Genomic DNA, 18,227 nt, shown 5'->3' with positions numbered 1-18,227 from the left:
CAGCTGCCTGAGCAAAGAACAAAGACATCCTTCTGCCATGGCACTTAATTGCTCTCCTCGGGAAACCTCATGGCCAGCCAGCTGCAGGTATGCGTGGTCAGAGTTTCCTCAGGAGCACTGGCACTAACCTTTTGTGGTGGCAAACTGTTCTCAAGCCCTCTTGGCACTTAGGACTAAACACATAATACTTGAAATTCAGGCATGATGTAAGAAGATGCAACTCTCTTTTCTCCAGTCACACCCGCTCTTTCTAGACCTGGATTTAGCCTGCTTTTCTGAATACCCAAACCATCATTCCCATGGCAGATCCCTCACTTACTGAATTTAGCAACACAGCAGGATTCAGCTTTCAGTTTGTGCATCTCTGTGGCAACAAACTTTCGGAAAAGAAAGTATTATATGCTACTGAATAGCCCTAAAAAAATTATAGTTGTGCCAGGGAAACACGCCTAGACAAAATATTGCACCTTGGCTACCTTCTCTGAGATGTCTTTAAACCGGTCCTTGGCAGTATTGATTTTTTTTTCCATAAATTGTAATTCACTTTCGTTCAGTATAATGGGCCATAGATTTCTCCAGACAGCAGTGACACCAGGGCTCTTGTTTGCTGTCCTACTTCTCCACTCTCTCCTTGTTGCCTCAGACAATTCAAAGGCATGATGCCATAGCAGAAGAGATGAGTTGCTCCTCTGCCACAAGGAAATATTAGTCCTCCCTGGAAATCCTTTGAGGCTTTGGAAAAGCTTGCCCAGTAATTCATTGCTTCAGGGGAGGCAGCCTGGTCCCAGCGCACAGTGCTGGGTGGGGGAAATGGTACCAGGCTCCTCACAAACCTCCTGAGAGGTGCCAGCTCCTGGTGTCACTCACAGCCATCTGGTTGTGGGGGACACTGGTTGGTGCATCAGGAAAAATCCTGTCAAAATATTGATAGGAGCTCTGAGCAATATAAACATCATTGATACTTAGAAGCGTACTCCTCAAGAAATTCTAGTACTTGGAAAAAAAACCTGTTCATCAGCCTGAACTGGGAATAAAACATTTTTAAAATGCAATTATTTGCAGTACTCTGGTGTCACTTTGAGTTAGTCTAAATATTCTGTTTTGATAAAATCAAAAAACTCCCTTCTTACTTTGACTTTATATATTCTTGTCTACTATTAAATAATTGCAGCTTAAAATGACTTCATTTCCTTCCAACAAGATGACTCTGATAGGGTCATGTCATTTTGATTACGTCAAAATACTTTATCTTCTGCAAGACGCTCGTGCTTTAGAAAGCCTTTGACCAAACAGTGTTTTCCACAGCATAGGAATTCAATCAGAAAATTTGTGGCCAGCTGTGATAATCAAAAGCAAGCCAGGACCTGACTTTTAAAATGCAAATGCTTTAATAGAGGGGGATTGCTCTCTTGTTAAATGCATCACTAAAGTGAATTTACTGAACAATACATCCCACTGACAACCTCAACATGAGCCAGCCCAGCTTTCCAGAACTCCTCTGCAGACCTGAGTTACCTTTGGCCAATAACAACGATTTGCAAAATCACAGAAAAGTCTCAGCTGGAAGCGACCCCAGAGATCATCTTGGCCAGCCTTGTGTTGAAACCTTAGATTAGGTTATCCAAGGCCCCGTCAAACCAGGTCTTGAATATCTACAGCCAGGCAGATTCCACTGTTTCTCTAGGCAGCTTACCCCGGTGTTCAAGTGGTCTCACAGTGAAGAAATTGTTTCTAAAAATCCAGACAGAAATACCCTGAAGCAATCGGTGCCTCTTGCCCCTTGTTCTGTCTCCATACATCCTTGTGAAAAGAACGACTGCCTCCATCTTTTCTCTCCTTTAGGAGTGTTATGGAAAATCTGGTTAACAGGAGTTTTGCATAGGGGATAAAAAAAGACAACTCACTTCACAAATTCTATTGCAGTTAAGCTGTTTGTAATAGTCAGGGCTCACGGCAATGAAAGCTCAGAAGCACACAGACATAACAGGCACGGAAGGACTGACGGTCTTTCCAAGCACGGATTGTTGGAGGTAACGTATGCTTCCTCACAACGAATTTATTACATTTACTGTGGAAAAATCAATGAAATACTTTTATAAAAATTAGATCAAATTATGCAGGTACAGAACTTCCTGATTACAGAATGGACAGATGACCTTTCAAAAACAGGTGTTGGTTGGCTTTTTTTCCCCTTCTATTTATAGCAACTTTTTTGCCTCGGTTTTTCCCTTGAGTATTCTAAGCTACTTAAAAACATCCAAAGGAAACTAGAGTATATGAAGGTTTCTGGAAGGTTTGCTACAGGACTTGTCTTCTAACAGTTCTTTACCTTTCCTTAACAATAACAAACACATAATGATTGAGCAGCCTCGCTCTGCACATACTTGAAATTTCCTGGACTACGTAAAGTCTCCAAAACTTGCCGTTTAGGATCTGCATGACACAAGTTATCCCATCACAGGCTCGGAGGACAGGAGGAAACATTATAACCAGCTCATCTGACTGCTGGATTTTGCTCACCGTTGAGCCACAGGAGATTTCCTTTGCCCCAGCTGGGGGAAGGTCAATGGCACCCATCGGTACGCTGCTCCACCATCGAGTACTTTACCATCCAAAAGCTGTGCCTTTCCACCTAGCCTGCATGGGTCTTGCTCAATTTTCAGGCACTGGATCTGGAGCTTTTATGGATGAGACCTCTATTACTGAAAAGCTAACAGCAGTTTATACACCCTGATCAAGAAAAATCTTAACCTTCCCTTGGATTAATTTATTACATTGAGATCACTGAACCTTTCACTAAAAACATCGCCTCCAGACTTCATGTTTTTGTAGTACTTTTCTCAATATCCATTCAATTGATAGACATGAAAATTACTAGATTTTCCACACAGATTTGCTCATGTTACTTGCACAAATAAAACCATAAAGTTACTTGTCTTTTGACAAGTTTGAAACTCAGAACACAGTTCAACACTTGTTTTTGTAAAAGCATAACAAAACAGATACCGAATGATATCAAACCAACAAAAAAAGTGACAGAATAAAATCTATCTTCTTATCTGATGTATATAGCCCATGCTACTTGTTATATTGCAGTAACACAGTGAAACAAAACCAAAACAGGCAACGTGAACTTCTTTATGGACTTGAGCCATAATAAATTTAGTTTCTATATCTGTATTTTCTCATGTATTACAGAGTTGATTTGAATCAATACTTAAACAAGAGAAAACAAACAATTAGATGCTGCAGGAAACTGATTATGCACAGAACTTAATCCTCATAATCCACATCAATATAAATTCATTTCCTGACATAATGCTACTCCTCATTACTGCTCCTGTTATTAACGGCAACTTTATTTTTAGATGAGCTAGCAATCCAAATTCCTAACCCCTTCTTCTCCTGAAAGAGCCAAAGCTAGGCAGGGCAATAAAGAACATGTCCCCTTCAGGCAAATTTCAGTGCTGGGTTTTCTTTTCTGCTGCCTAATTTCCTCTTAAAGGATGTTCTGCTTCTCCCCGAGAAACGGAGTGCTTCCGTGCCCTGCTCTAGAGCCGCTGTCTTCATAGAAGGAAATCAGTCAGCAGGCAACAGAGAAGAAAGTCTTCAGCTAGCAGGAAAGGACGACAGCTTAATCCAGGGATTACACTCTAAAATTAGGAAAATGGCAGAATATACTTCAGCCAATGTTTGTGAAATTGTGGTCTATCTCCATGGCACAAATCTAAATCTTTGAGAGCTAAACCAAAAATGAACAAAGGAAAAACAAATAAACTATTTAGAATGAAATCAGGGTAACCAAATAAGTTTACATTTTTTAATAACTCCTTTTCATCATGTTTCTGAGTGTTTACATACTTTTATTTTAAAAAGATATCAAAGCTGTAAAGATGCTTTTAAATTCATTTCAATACGAGCAGAGCAAGCTTCAAGTTCTTCTGATACCCTTTAAGAGAATTTTAAAACCGGACGTGTCATTAAGAGTACTGTGGTTTCTGTCAGACGGTAGCTACCATTGCTACTAATAGTAATAGCTGTTGTGGGGAAAGGGAATTCTTATTCTTTAGTGAAGCCAGCGGGAATTTTTTCCATCAGATAATTCTTAGTTGGAAAACACCAGTTTTTAACAGGCACTTTTTTAGAAAGTTTCTTGGGATTGGTACGGGATTTCTGGTCAAAGTAGAAAGGGATGAAAAGAAACCAAAGAATAGTTCGGTGTCTGGAGCACTTTTACAGCATGTGGTGCAGACCAGGTTCAATAACTCTTTTCTGGCTAACCTGCAACAGTAATGTGACCATAAAATTCCCATTTCTGTCTCAAAGACTAGCTATTTTGGTGCATCTTCCTTCTGGTTTTAAGTAAAAAAAAAAAAAACCAACCGCTTTTATACTGTTTCCATGATGACTATGTCTTTCCATCTGTTACTTTTTTTTTAAAATCTTCTACACAAATGGTCCTCCAACCCCTCTAATATGAATGAGAAACCTCACTAATTAAAGGATACAGCCTGACTAAATAAAAAGAGAAAATTTTTTGTCTACACTATGAACACTTCAAACCATTTTCCAGCAAATATTGTCCCACCCCACAAACACCAAAGACTGTATGTATGTTTACTCAAATAACCCATGTTATTCACAAGCAGACATTTTAGAACAGAGGCAAAAGTATTATTCCTGAAAGAATTGCTTTGTAATATAGGATCTACAATTAGGTCAAAGGGAAGCATTTCTGGACGTGTTCCATCACTTGATGTTCAGGAAACCATTTTGTATGACACAAAGGATTAGGAAAAATAAGCTGCATGACATTTATTTTGTAATTTTAACATTAATATCTGTAGAAACATTTTATTGTCAGTACAAAAGTTAACAGATTTTAATACTTCTTTTACCCAATTTAAAAAAAACCAACAAAACAAAAACACCACCCATAAAACAGTGTAATTTGCATTCATATTGCATGGCCATATCAGTGTGAGCGTTCTGAAAGTAAAAACACAAGACTTCCGTAAAAAAGATACAAACAACAGTGATATTTTAGCAGAGCCCAGTGATATACCTACTGTTATGGACTGGATCAGAAGGAAATACTGGAGTCTGCATGAATTAATCCCTTAAAAAGATGCTGATATTCCTATGGCAAACTGTCATTATAAACAACTTCTCTCTTTTTAACTTAAGTTACAATAGAGGGATAGTCTAAAAGGCAAAAGATCCAGGCCAGAAGATCTGGAACCTATTATCCAACTCAGGGAAGAGAACTGTAGTTAATTCGATGCATGTGCAACTCGGGGTAGAAGCTCAGCTCCTTTTAGAGCACTACGTTCTGCTATGGTTATAGACAAATTCATGTCTTTCCTTACTTTAGGAAACCTCTTTAATATTTTCTTCCCTTTTTTTTTGTGTGTGTGGAATGACTCTGCTTTTTGGCCATGGGAAACACTGCTGAAGAGTTAAATTGTTAAAGTGACAGGTATTGAGAATAAAAGACTTTCTTGTTAAAGGATTCGGTTTTGATAAGAATAATCATCTGACACTGCAGTTTTTAAACACAAATAAATCAAAAGTTTAATTCTCCCAAATTAGTTATATACTGTAAATATTTCTTTTTTTTAAAGATCTGAAAACTAGTAAAGTCTGAGCAATATATCTACTAGTTCTCTGTGCTGCCTGCATAGAAATGCCATTTAAATTACAAAAACACAACAACCCTATAAACGATTAACTGTTTTGTACATTACCAATTAGTTAATAAATTAATGATATACCATTTTCCCTGAAAGCAAAGTATTTTCCACCTTTGGATGGTGAAAATTAAGAAATTCTGTGTAAGAACAGAATTTAGCAAATAGCTGTTAAAAAAGAGACTAATTTGCTAGGTGGATTGGGACATCCATTTTTAAATCAATACAAAAAATAATTCATTGTAAATATATATAATATATATTTATACATATTTTGAATATATTTACATACATCCAGCACCTATATACTGCATTTGTGCTCTGTAAGTGTGTGCCAACATATATTTTCTCCAAATATTACAAAATAAACAAGAAAGGCAGACGCAGAGTTTGCCTCAAGTCCAACTGGTCCATTGTACAAACAAAGTCTGTTGCAGCTTACAGGAAGCCAGAAAATTGATAGTGATGGGTATCTAGACACAGCTCATAAACATTCTTCTTTATGGGGAATATTTAAAAGTTGCAAATTATGAGATTCTTTACGTAGGTTCTGACTGCTTTCCTCCATGTTGTTGGGTTTGAGGTTTTTTTCCTTTTTGTTGTTTTTTTTTTCTTCCATATTTCATATGTACAAGCAGAAGCATTAAGGTCCTGGAGAAAAGATTTTGTTTTGTATATGGTAGGTAGCTTGATGTTCTTGTTTCTTTATTCCTCTGTATGATTTCTTTTCATGTTTTAACACTTCCATTCATGTGTTGGTACTTGGGAAGACAAGGTTCATAAGGCATTGGATCGGGAGAAAAAACAGAGTCATCACCTGAAGAACACGAACTCCTCGTGTCAGGGTAACTAGGTGAATACTGTTCGAGAGGTCCACTGAGGTCCAGATACTCCTATGGCAAAAGAAACAAATTGCATTTTTAGACAGTGAGTAAAACTGACAATAACACGTCACCACTGTTCTGATTTGGCTTGATTATATAGTGGGTAAAGGAACAGTTTAAAAATGACACTCATTTCTCTAATGCAATTGCATTCAAAACTGGCTGTTGCTTAAATATCTCATAAAACAAGGAGCTTGAATAAAGAAAAAAAAACCCAAACCAATAACACGGTACTTTTCTGAAGTCCAACATCACCAGCATTAGCCGCGTCAGTGGAAATAAACATGCTGACCACATCAAAAGAGGACTTTTCACTCGCAATGATAAAAATGAAATTTCATCCTAAATAGAACCATTTTTCTTTAGCACATGGTAATGATTTGGAGAGGGAAAGATACTTCCAACTTTATATTCCTTTGGTCAGTTTGAATATCTGTTTTATATTCTGTGATATTAAATTTGTGTTTAAACATGCAGTGGCATACGTGCAAAAAAAGAACTGAAAGGACAACAAAATTAAATTCACTAGATTTGGGTTTTTTACACTACATATTCATGTGTGTGTGCATATGTGTGTGTGTGTCCCTCAGAGTAGCCATGACCAAAGCAGTCATTAAAAAAGGAAATAATATCTGCTGAATCCAAGTTTTGGGTTAAGACTGTTTTGCTAGAAACAACAGTTTTGGCAGGAGAATAAAGTTATTTTTCCCCTTGAAATGTTCCTTCTCTTTCAACTTCTAAAGGCAGCTGCATTCATTTAAATGCAATCTCTTCATTTGCTAAACCACAAGTTATGATCATACTGACGAGACAAGTCTTCCACCTCAGTCAGTATTTTATGCTGCTGTGCTTAGGTTTGGGGTAATTTAGTTCTTTGGTTAACATATTTTTTTAAGTCAGAAATTCAATCATTACCATACCATAGTTAAAAAATGGTCACCATTTTAAAAGAGGGGGGGAATGTAAGTTTTAAAATGCCGACAAATACAGTAGACAGCAAGAGAAGGCAGTCTGGATCTGTGATCACTGCCTATCTCACTGCCTAGGCTTTTAAAAGATCCATGAGGACAACCTTGATCCTTATTTATATATTGGCAAACCAGTCCTATGTGACCAGAAATAATCAACCGCTTTCTAGACAGACAGAAGAAGAAAGTTTTCCAGTATTTGAAAAAACAGGGCTTTCACATGGGACAGCAGGCATAGCTCGTCATATTAAAAGGCTTGATACAATTCAGTTATGAATTCAGTATTGAAGGTGGGATCTTTATCCCCTCTCCAACCACCAACACCAACCTCCTTATCCAGTGTCAAGGGCCAGAGTTGCATAAAAGGGCATAAGAAGTTCCCAGTACCAGGATGGTTCCTGGTGTTGATGTAATGACACAGCCATGAGGCTGACTCTTGGCAACTTCTGTTCATGCGGATTGGGGAAACATTGCACACTACTCTGAGAAACACGGGGAATAGGGTCTTTTGGGGAAAGAAAACAAACCAAAACAAAAAAAACAACCAACCAAACAAAAAAACTGTCCCCCAAAAACCCCCAAACCACCCCCCCCCCAAAAAAAAACCCCAAAAGACCAACAAAAAAACCCAACAGGTGATGATTCAGCATGGAGAAGAGCAAAACATTACCATTTAAGCAGAAATAGTTACTTGCACAAATGCAGAAGAAGATACTATTGGCTGCCCTAGCAATTTTTTGAGTTCTTGGGCAAACCAGGCTGGCCCTGCATCAACGGTGTAATTTCAAGGGGAAAGGGAAAGTGCCACCGTGGAGTGGATAAGCAGAAGTGTTGTCGGACTGATGCTTGAAGGACCTGCACTTCAGGAAAACTGTGCAGACTACACAAAATCAGAGGTCTCAAAAGCACAAGCTAAGGAGGAAAATGGGACACATGGAAGTTCTCAGGAGACACTGAGTGAGAACACGACGAGATTTCAGGAACATAAAATGTGTTGCAAGGACAAGTGAAATAATTTGCTTTCTTTGTCCAGGGTAAATAGGACAAAAGCAGTATCTTATGCTGAAAGATTAGAGATTAGGAAAAACTTTCAAGAAGGAAAGCTAATGAAACAAAGCAATAGACTGTCAAGGGGTGATGCGGAAATACAGCACTGGAGATCTTTAAGGACAAGTTACATAAACATCTGTCAGGAATGACAAATGTATAGTGGATCCTGCCGTAGGCCGATCAGATGGACTGGATGTGTTCCTGAGCTTTCTCCAGACGTTTTTCCTATGATTCCAGTCTAAAGTAATTTACATAACCCTAAAGGCCTTTTCAGGTTACCTTTGAGATCATTCCAGGTCCATGAGCAGTACAGAACTGGGAAGGCAAGATGGTTAAACACACACAAAAAAGAAAGCAATATCCTTTCCCAGGCTCAGAATTGTAGCCCAGAACCTCCCTCTTGAATTTGCAAATGCGTATCCAGTCCAAGCCACCCAGCACTCCGCAGTGGCAGCCAGCCCAACTCCAACCGGTCTTGTGAAATCATATATAAATTAGGCAGGAAAAGACGCAGTCAGTACTGGATGAGGGGAAAATGGTAACGGTACGCAGAGCTGCGTTACCGACTCCGTAGGGTGCGCATATTCCTGCCTCATCTCTGAGCCATCCTTGAAGGTGCCGCTGCTTAGAGTAAACCTTACAAAACAGAACCCAGATAAATTTATAGCTACTACTGAAGCCAAAATCTTTTTCAACTGGATCTACTGGGCAAATGATGATCAGAAAAAATAGCATCTCTTTACTCAGGTTCTCCCGTCATCTCTATTGCATACAGGCTTTCCTAATGCTTCTTAATAATCCATCTTTCATTTCTCTGACAATTCTGAAAAATTAGAAAGTAATGTTAAGGACCAATATAAAGCAATCCAAATCTTTTTTGTTACCTCCCCACCTGCCTTATAAAGAAGTGCTATAATCATAGCAAATGTGAAAAAATTATTTTGAAATGGCCAAAAAAATTTGTTGCAACATTCTTCTGTAAGGGTTTTTTTCTTTTTTCCTCCCTGTCAGAAATGACAGGAATTTGTAAATATTTCTGGGACATCAAGCATTTTCTCTCAAAAGAAGTTTCTACCAAAATAATCAACATTTCCACCACTTGTGATCTTCCCCAAAGGTGCATGGGATTTAGTGATAAGAGAACCGATTCCTGTGTGAATACACTAATCAGTGTGTTCCTTGCTAAAACTAATAATATCTCAGACCTCTGAAAGAATGCTCTTCAAATAAAACCTTTTTGCATTCATATATCCCAACCTGAAGCAGTGTTAGGCAGGACCTTTGGATAATTGGATGGCTGTTCGCACGTTCCCCGTGGGTCCTCGTTCTCTCCACAGAGTGCTATTTCAGTGAACCTAATTCACTGTCAGACATATAATCTGAAATCTACCATTGACGATTTCTCCTCTTCTGACCTAGATATCATGTCTGGGAATCAAACTGAGTCAATAAATGAAAAACACCATGAACTCTACATCTCTCCTTCACATGAAATCATGTTGAAACATAAACATTGCCTCTCAACCTGCCACGTGTAGTCCCTCGATACTGCTATGCTAAAAACATCAAAAGATGCAATGAGAAATAAACAAAAACACTTTAAAGATGTGTTTCTGTTTAGTTACATAAATGAAGGCATAATGGCAAGAAACCAAGGATTTCATAGGATACATAGTTTAGCTGCGTTTAACCTCAGAGGACAACAACAAACAGAACAAGAGGAGAACTTGAGCAGGATTTCATAATTGAATAAATTCCATCTGTCTCCTGAACCATTTGTCCTGATCAGCAGCTTATGGAGGGAAACAGTTTACCTACCTCATTAGTTGTGAGAGTGAGAATCCGATCCAAGTCTTCTACCAACTGTTTAAAAGTCGGTCTCTGTGAAGGCACAGCATGCCAGCAATCTCTCATCATCATATAGCTGTAAGAATTACACATTTTCTTGGCTTAATTAAAATCACACGTCCTTCTTGCAAACCCTTTCATACACAGTCAATGTTCTTGCACGTCACAAGTAAAGCAGCAAGCACCCACAGCCCTACACATGGACTACTGACTTTCCCAAAATTTCACAATACTCTCACTTCCCTCAAAGGCGCATTTCTACTCCTGTATCTCTCTCGCCCAGTGTCTAAATTACCTTTTTGTGGACCTGATTCTGTAGCCTTCTGTCCCAGGAATTTCAGAATTCCCAGGAATGTCCCCGGTACTAAACTACACATGCTTAAATTGGTGGTGTTGGGTTGATGATTGGACTGATGATCTTAGAGGTCCTTTCCAATCTTAATGATTCCTAGTTTTTACATTCATTATAAATAATCCAGCCACCAAGCCAGGAAACACGAAATTGCTACTCTACCCTGAATTGGTTTAGTGGTGGACTTGGTAATGTTAGGTTAACGGTTGGACTGGGTGATCTTAAAGGTCTTTTCCAACCTAAACGATTCTATGATTCTAAATATTTTTGCATGTGAGGGATTGCAGCCTTTGTGAAGAAATTAAAATGGGGAAAAAAATTAAAACCAGTTAAGGGCTATACTGAAATATCAGACAGGGAGGACACTCTCCCCTCATCACGAGGAGATAATGCTGTGTTAATGCAGAAGTTCCCAGATGTATTTTGTTGTGTACAAAACCAGCCTGATACACCTTTACATATGATTAGTGGTATGTGTGCCATTTAGGAATTTTCATGTTAATGAGATTAAAATAAAACAAGTGTGGGTGTAAAAACACTGACGAAGACTGGCTTATAGATGATCTCTTCTTTTTTCAATGGGATCACAGCAGGGTGTGTAAAGAATTATCCTCTGTCAAACATTTCCTGAAGACCTATTCATACCTTTTCTGTACACATCTATACACACACATATATCCACAATTTTAGAGTCAAGCAATTCTGAAAATGTTTGATTCTGCCAGGGATAGCATTAACCATGTGAATTCAGGATGGTTTGTGCCCTTCCATCCTCGTACAGCAAATAAGGGTCCTTACAGTTCATTGGTGCAGTTGGCAGGTTTATCCATTCGGTGCCCTTCTTTAAGCAGCTTAAAAAGTTCCTCCACTGGGATTCCTGGGTAGGGCGATCCTCCTAGCGTGAAGATCTCCCACATTAACACACCAAATGACCAACTACAAATCAAAGAGAAAATGGCATTAGAAGATCTGCCTTACTGCTGAAAACAGAGATGCGTCTGTGGCAGATGCAATGACTGCCAATCCCTCTCGGGAGATGCTTAGCTCAGCATCTGCCCAACTCTGACCGCCCGGAGCAGGACATCCATCTGTGAAGTGCATCAGGTGCACGGGCGGCAACAGGGACCGACCCGAGCATGTTCTCAAACGCACTCTTCGCCTTTGTCTGGTGTGCTCCGAGCACCCAAGTTTCCAAGGCTACTGCAAAGAACTGCGTCTTCGCAGCTTAATTATTTACAGAACGCTCACAGCTGAACTGGTTTGCAATTACGTGGCGGGGTATTGTGGAAAAAGCAGGCTGTTCAAAACAAAAATATTCTGCATCATTCTGCTCTTTTATTTTTTCTAATTCATTTTTGTTGGGAAATGAAGTAGGATCATTTTAAGCCACTTTTCCTGCCTGCTTGCCACCTCCTCCAGAGCCTGCCTCATCACGCCTTGCTGGCAACCTAGGGCTCTTTGGCAGGCGGCTTTGCCAGGTGAGCAACAGGACACAGCTTGCACTGGCTCCTGAGCTTCTCTGAAACTCTCCTAGCTTTGCAGCAGTGTATTTTAGTAAACTGCTTGCACAAAATTACAATAATATTATCTTTACCCATCTTCAAAGCCACTATGGGGCCAAGAGCCTCCAAGTTCCAGCACTGAAATCCTCGTGTTGCCTGGCTGCTGAGGAGCTCAGACTGACTTTCAGTCCTGAACCAGTGAAGTAGGCTACTTCACATTCACTTCAATATTTTGTCAAGATGTTATTTTAAAACAAGAGTTTGAATAAGTGTATTAACCACCCCTAACCTGTGTATATATTTTCTTTTGTAAATAACATAAAGATTGCAGGAAAAGCCTCAGTAAATGCTTTTTCTTAAGGGGAGAGCAGCTTGGGAAGTGCACCCAGGTTAAAGAAAGAGGAGATACCTCTTATTTTCTCCACCCTGCCCTTTTTCTTTTTAACCCTGCACTGACAAGCATAACCTTTTACACCTGTGCTGGGAAGCATCCAGCCCTTTACAGTTAACAGTTTCTCTTGGAGAAATAAAAACCATAAGCTCTTCATCTGTATTGCATAAAAAAATACATGTCTACTTCAAGCACAATGCACGCGAGTACTGAAGATAGGCCTAGGAAACTGTAATAGGAAGCAGAATAAATCCTAAGTGGTTGCATCAGCCAGCGAATCTGTGCACACACTAAAAGATTTTGAAGTGTCAGAGTCCAATGATTTCCTACTACATGTGAAGTACTGCTGGGAAGCAACACCACTTCTAAAAATCAGAGAAAAATTTTCCAGTGTATCCAGCCTATGGTTTATTATACCTAATCTTAGCACAAATTTTTATAAGAAGTTTTCAGGAACTTTCTTTTCTTTCTTTTCTCTCTCTCTCTCTTTAAAAAAAAAAAAAAAAAACCAACAAAAACCTGAAGGAAGTCCAGAGTATGTCAAAAGCCAAGCAAATTAGATAGACTCTTTGTAGCTGCACATCCGTAAATAAGTTCAAGGAGGGAAACTTCCGCAGTGACAGGAGGTGGTTAGCATTTTCCACCTTTCATGTGCTTTGAAGCTGGGCAGATTAGTAACAGAGCACTGGTTAGCAGTCTACCATAAAATCCTCACTTTCTAAGGGCAAGTCCTCTTCCATCTATTAACATGTGAAACAGAATGAAAACACTTAGAGGTAAAGGACAACAGGAAAATACATTTAAAATATCCCAAACTTTAACAAACACAAACCAAAACAACCCTCCTTCCCAACGCCCAAAACCCCGTTCAAATAAGGCCACTTACACATCACTTTGATGCGTGTAAACTCTGTCAAACAGAGCTTCTGGAGCCATCCACTTTACTGGAAGCCGTCCCTGTAAGTTTGAAGGGGAAGGGAAGAACAATTAAAATGGCAGCAATTTACAGGATGATTTTAACACTGATTTTTTTAAAAAGATTAATTGATTCTCAGAGAACAGTCTGCTAATGCAAACCAGCACATAATTCACCTTTAAAATTTTCAGGGGGAAAATAGTAAAATGGGCTAAAGTAGGGAGACCGTGAGGAAAAAGGGATATAATCATTGAAGATAAAATTAAGCATTGAGGGCTCCCAAAAAGTTCCCGGACTGCTTGCTAGGAGAACAATAGGATAAGCAGATCTAAACCGATCACGGCTCTTTAAAGACAATTAATACTCCTCTGAAAAATAGGCCTGCGTGCAAAAATAAGTTGATCACTAAACCCGAGAATTTTGTTTTCCTGTTCCACCTTTTGCAGTGGCCCAAAACTCACAGTCACAGCTGCCTGTTGCTTTGCGCACAAAGCCTGCTCTGCTCGGAGCCCAGGAATCACACTAAATTTGCCATGAAGAAGGTTCAATTCCCTCCAGTACTGACGTACCCGTACCCGGTTGCTCTGTCTTTTGGAATTAGGCAGATACTACCATTAAAATACCATTAATCACTTAGTGCTTTACTTTCATAGATAAGCCACTTAGCATGATGTTAATAATAATTAATATTTATACAAAATATTAAAGTCGGTAGAACCGAATGAGTTCTGCAAAGTTCCCATCAAAACCCAGGTGTAATCTGTTCAAACTAGGCATCAATAACTACATCTGAAACGTTTATCTTCTTGACTTGGTACAGGTTAAACAGCAAAATGGTGACAGAGCGGAGAGTAAAAATCCATTTTCTCAATCTCTAGCCCCACTTTGATACTACCACCATAGCTTGTACATAACAAGCTAAGTCCAGGCAAAAGGCATAAAGCTGTATGTGGCATTCCCACACACAAACAGGATTTTTATTATGGTTATTGCTAGCACCATTTATACAGTGTTTTTCAAGATCCTAGGCTTGGTACAAAATGAGCTGGGATCAACAGGAATATTTCTACTTATTTCAAGTGATTGCAGCCAGGGACACACAAACAACAGTTCTTGTATTTTAGTATTTCTAATAAATCATACAATATACAGCCTTTTTGGTTATCTTTTTAACTAACTGTCAGCATAAGAAGAGACAGAAATGCTTATGTCCTTGATCCCTCTTTTCTGTGATGAAAAGTGAGGCTGCTGTACAAGAAGCCCATTAAGTTTATAACCATAGTTTTGAAATGAGTCATTGAAAGAAACACTTGTTTCCAGAGATAAGAAAACCATCCACTTACATTAGTAGTCTTTTTATAATAATCTATGTTGTTGATGTCTCTGGCTAAACCAAAGTCTGCTATTTTCATGACATTATTTTCAGTTACCAAAACATTTCTGGCAGCCAAGTCTCGATGGATACACTGGAAAGAAGAAAAAAAAAAAAAAAAGGCCCACTGAAATAAACTGCTGTAAAAATGAAATTATTTCTACACCATAACTAAGTCTCCTTTACAGATTTTAACCAAAATCACAAGGTGGGAAAGCCACACATTTACTACAAGCCTGTGAAATATGATTGTCTTAATTACTGCAAACCATCCCCTCAGCTGGTGTTTCCAGGGTGCACAACGGCCCTAAGAAGCTCTTAGAAAAGCCTGGTTTATTTAAGACTTACAGTTTGCTACGGTTGAAAGCTTGGGCGGTGACCCAAACTGTGCCACGCTGTTTGTGATTCACCCTCCATTACACGTGCCCAGGTACAGGTATTGCAGCACTTTCATTCCAAAAAACTGTTAATGAGCGCTTTATTAAGTTGCTTCTCTTAAATTATATCATCTCACCAGAGCTAACACCTGACAGTCTGGATCAGTGTAACCATTTTTAATATAAAAGATCTTAATATAAGATATATCCACAGTACATCATTTCAAACTAGATATCTAGGGTGTGTGTATTTACTTCAACCATGAGACTATAACAATTTAATTAAAAAAAAAAAAAAAGGCAACAAACCAAACCAACACAATCTGGGCTGGGCTGTTTGTTTTTTAAACAGCTTTGGTACTGAAACGAAAAATATTATCTCCTCAGAGATTCTTCCTTCATTTCAGCATTATCCTGAAAACTTACAACTGATTCTTGACACTGAAAGGATATTGTGACTGCCCTGGATAATATTCTTGTGTTTAAGCAGCCTTATTAGGGTTGATGGCAGCAGGAGCATGGTAAGAAACTTCGTATTCAGAATCCCCCCAGGATATTCTACTTCTTTTCAAGTTAAACATCCTTTTTTTTTATTTTCCCCTCCTCAATTTTGGATTACTCTTTATGTTGTCCTCTTTATTTCAGCATGTGCATAGACATGCTGGACTGAACCACTACAAAAAACTGTACAACAGCCAATTTCTTTCTTGCATTATAACTTGCCCCAGCAATTTTCTGAGATCTCTTATCCTGCATGGGTAAAATGAGCCTACAAAGCTTCTGCTCCTCACTGGGTTAGTCATGGGGAACTGCCAGGAAAAACCTGCTCCAGCAATGCCTTCGTGTGCGCAGGACCAGACATCAGTACGTGCTTTCAGCATCAAATCAGTCTTCTAATTCAGCATCAGCAATGCTATGGTAGCAGAAACAACATAGGCCAGCCTTCCTGCTTCCCTGCCCCTGTTCTCAAACCCTACAAGAACATCCTCTGAGACACTAGGAACTCAGTTCAGTTGCCCAAATAGAAGCACACACTGTCATCTCAGGTGCCCTGTGATATCCAAGGCATCTTGATGAGACTACCAGGGCCGACACAGGATCTACAGCACACCCATGCCTTTCCAGAGCGGGAGGCTGGGGGTACCATAGACCATCTCAGATGGCACGTAATACCTCTGAGTGAATACACCGAATGATTCAAACCCTGTTATCTTCTGTCAGTATATTTCTGCTTTCTACAGTTTTACAACTGAGACTCTTCCTATCTTCAAAACGGTGCCATTACTGATTTCCGTATCTGACAGGCTTCATAGCCAACCCTCTGGCCCTACTGATTTGCTGTCTCTTTGCAATGATCTGGGCCAGTCCCTGCATCTGGAGCTCCCCTGTCATTCTTGCACAGTACTGGAATGGTGGAGAGGACGTCAATGCAATTTTAAAAAGCATCCATCCAACTTAGGAACAACATCCCATTTCCAACGTACAATTGTTTGTAAGGCAAAAACTTTTTGTAAGGCAAAAAGTAGGGGTCCAAAAATCTTCTTTACGTATTTCTTTGGTTGGGTTTTTTTGGTTTTTTTTGGGGGGGGGGGCGGGGGTGTTTTATTTTGGGTTTGGTTTTTTTTTTTTTTCTTTTTTTGGTCTCAGTGAGCCATTTATTGGCTTGATATAACCAGAACACTGGCCTCCTCACAGTTCCTGCATGGTGGAAATACTGTGAGAAGACCAGCTCTCTTTTTATTCCAGCTCAGTAAATAGATCCCGAAGGGGAAAAGAACTAGTGAAATACAAACAGAAATGGTGGGATATCCGAAGAACCGGAATGCGCAGTTTTACTATGTGCTGCCTTTGTTTTCCCTCTGCGTTATGCAATGCCTCACATTCGGCGCAGCGCTGATCAAGTGTTTTTGCAAAGGAACTGGATCAAGGATGAAATGGCTCTGCCGCGTGCATCTGTGCGAACGCATGCCTTCTTGGCAGTGTCCTACAGCAGCACTTCAGAGCTTCTCAGGTGGACGCTTGTTCTCAAGATTTACCAATCAAAAGATTTATTTTTTCCTTTCACAACAGTTCTATTTTCTTGGGACATGGCTCATCGCCAGGTAAATGTTTCATTCATCTTAGAAAGAGATATCCTAAAGTGCTTTACCTAATACAATACTCATGCTTACTTCATTAGGAGATTTTGTCTCTGTGTCATGCATGTCTCCCTGTCTACCCTACTGCGCTGGGAATTACTATTTCAAAACAAAAGGATAAAAGCAAAATTAAACCTCAATTCCCCCTTCCCCTAACCTCTACAAGTGCAGAAAAGCAACAAAAAAAAATCATGACTCTACACAACAGGAATGGAGGTTTACAGTCAGCTCTGGTCTTTGGTTAAAAACAGCTCCATACTTGGGAGTGGACATGACTGGCAATCGGTACAAATCCCGCTAACCTCTCCACACCTTGCAGGAAGTGCTTATCATCAATATCTGGTGCTCTGGTTTAACCATCGGGTCCAAACACTGCCCAGGGTATTCATGATTGCTTGTCCACTAAGCCACAATACGTTTACAGAGTTATACAGGGCTATTTAAGGTTTCATAACTATAATTTAATGAAACTACTGGTTTAAAAAAAATGTTTGAAGAAAAGTTGAAGGAATAAGTGTCTAGGGACATGACAGGATAAATAAATTCTTTCAACAAGCTTGCTCTCCTGACAAACATCAGTTTTAAGTAAAGCGCCTAATTTAAGTGACTAATTCACTCCATTTATTTTTGCCTCTTCTGTTCACAATTTTTGCCTTGGCCATCTTGTGGTCTTCTCAACTCTGCCTGTTAGCATTATGTAAACCCTTTCACTAACTGATCTCATTTATTTTACATCACT

At 39.3% G+C, this 18,227-nt stretch overlaps 1 protein-coding gene across 6 annotated transcripts in view; it reads right to left on the bottom strand.

The window, feature by feature from the left end:
* Positions 1-6,418: 6,418 nt before the first annotated feature.
* Positions 6,419-18,227, bottom strand: part of FGFR2 (fibroblast growth factor receptor 2) — an 82,106-nt gene continuing 70,297 nt past the window's right edge. For all 6 annotated transcript variants that reach the window (XM_075717796.1, XM_075717791.1, XM_075717795.1 and 3 more), the window contains 5 exons: positions 14,945-15,067; positions 13,572-13,642; positions 11,591-11,728; positions 10,411-10,516; positions 6,419-6,583 (listed from right to left, as the gene is read on the bottom strand). In XM_075717796.1, the coding sequence (XP_075573911.1) occupies positions 6,419-6,583; positions 10,411-10,516; positions 11,591-11,728; positions 13,572-13,642; positions 14,945-15,067 (603 nt within the window). The remainder of the gene's footprint in view (positions 6,584-10,410; positions 10,517-11,590; positions 11,729-13,571; positions 13,643-14,944; positions 15,068-18,227) is intronic.

This window comes from Pelecanus crispus, chromosome 10 (genome assembly GCF_030463565.1).
Source record: "Pelecanus crispus isolate bPelCri1 chromosome 10, bPelCri1.pri, whole genome shotgun sequence".
Classification (NCBI taxonomy): Eukaryota; Metazoa; Chordata; class Aves; order Pelecaniformes; family Pelecanidae; genus Pelecanus; species Pelecanus crispus.
The sequence above is the reverse complement of the archived record's forward strand: the minus strand, read 5'-3'. Positions and strand labels throughout refer to the sequence as shown.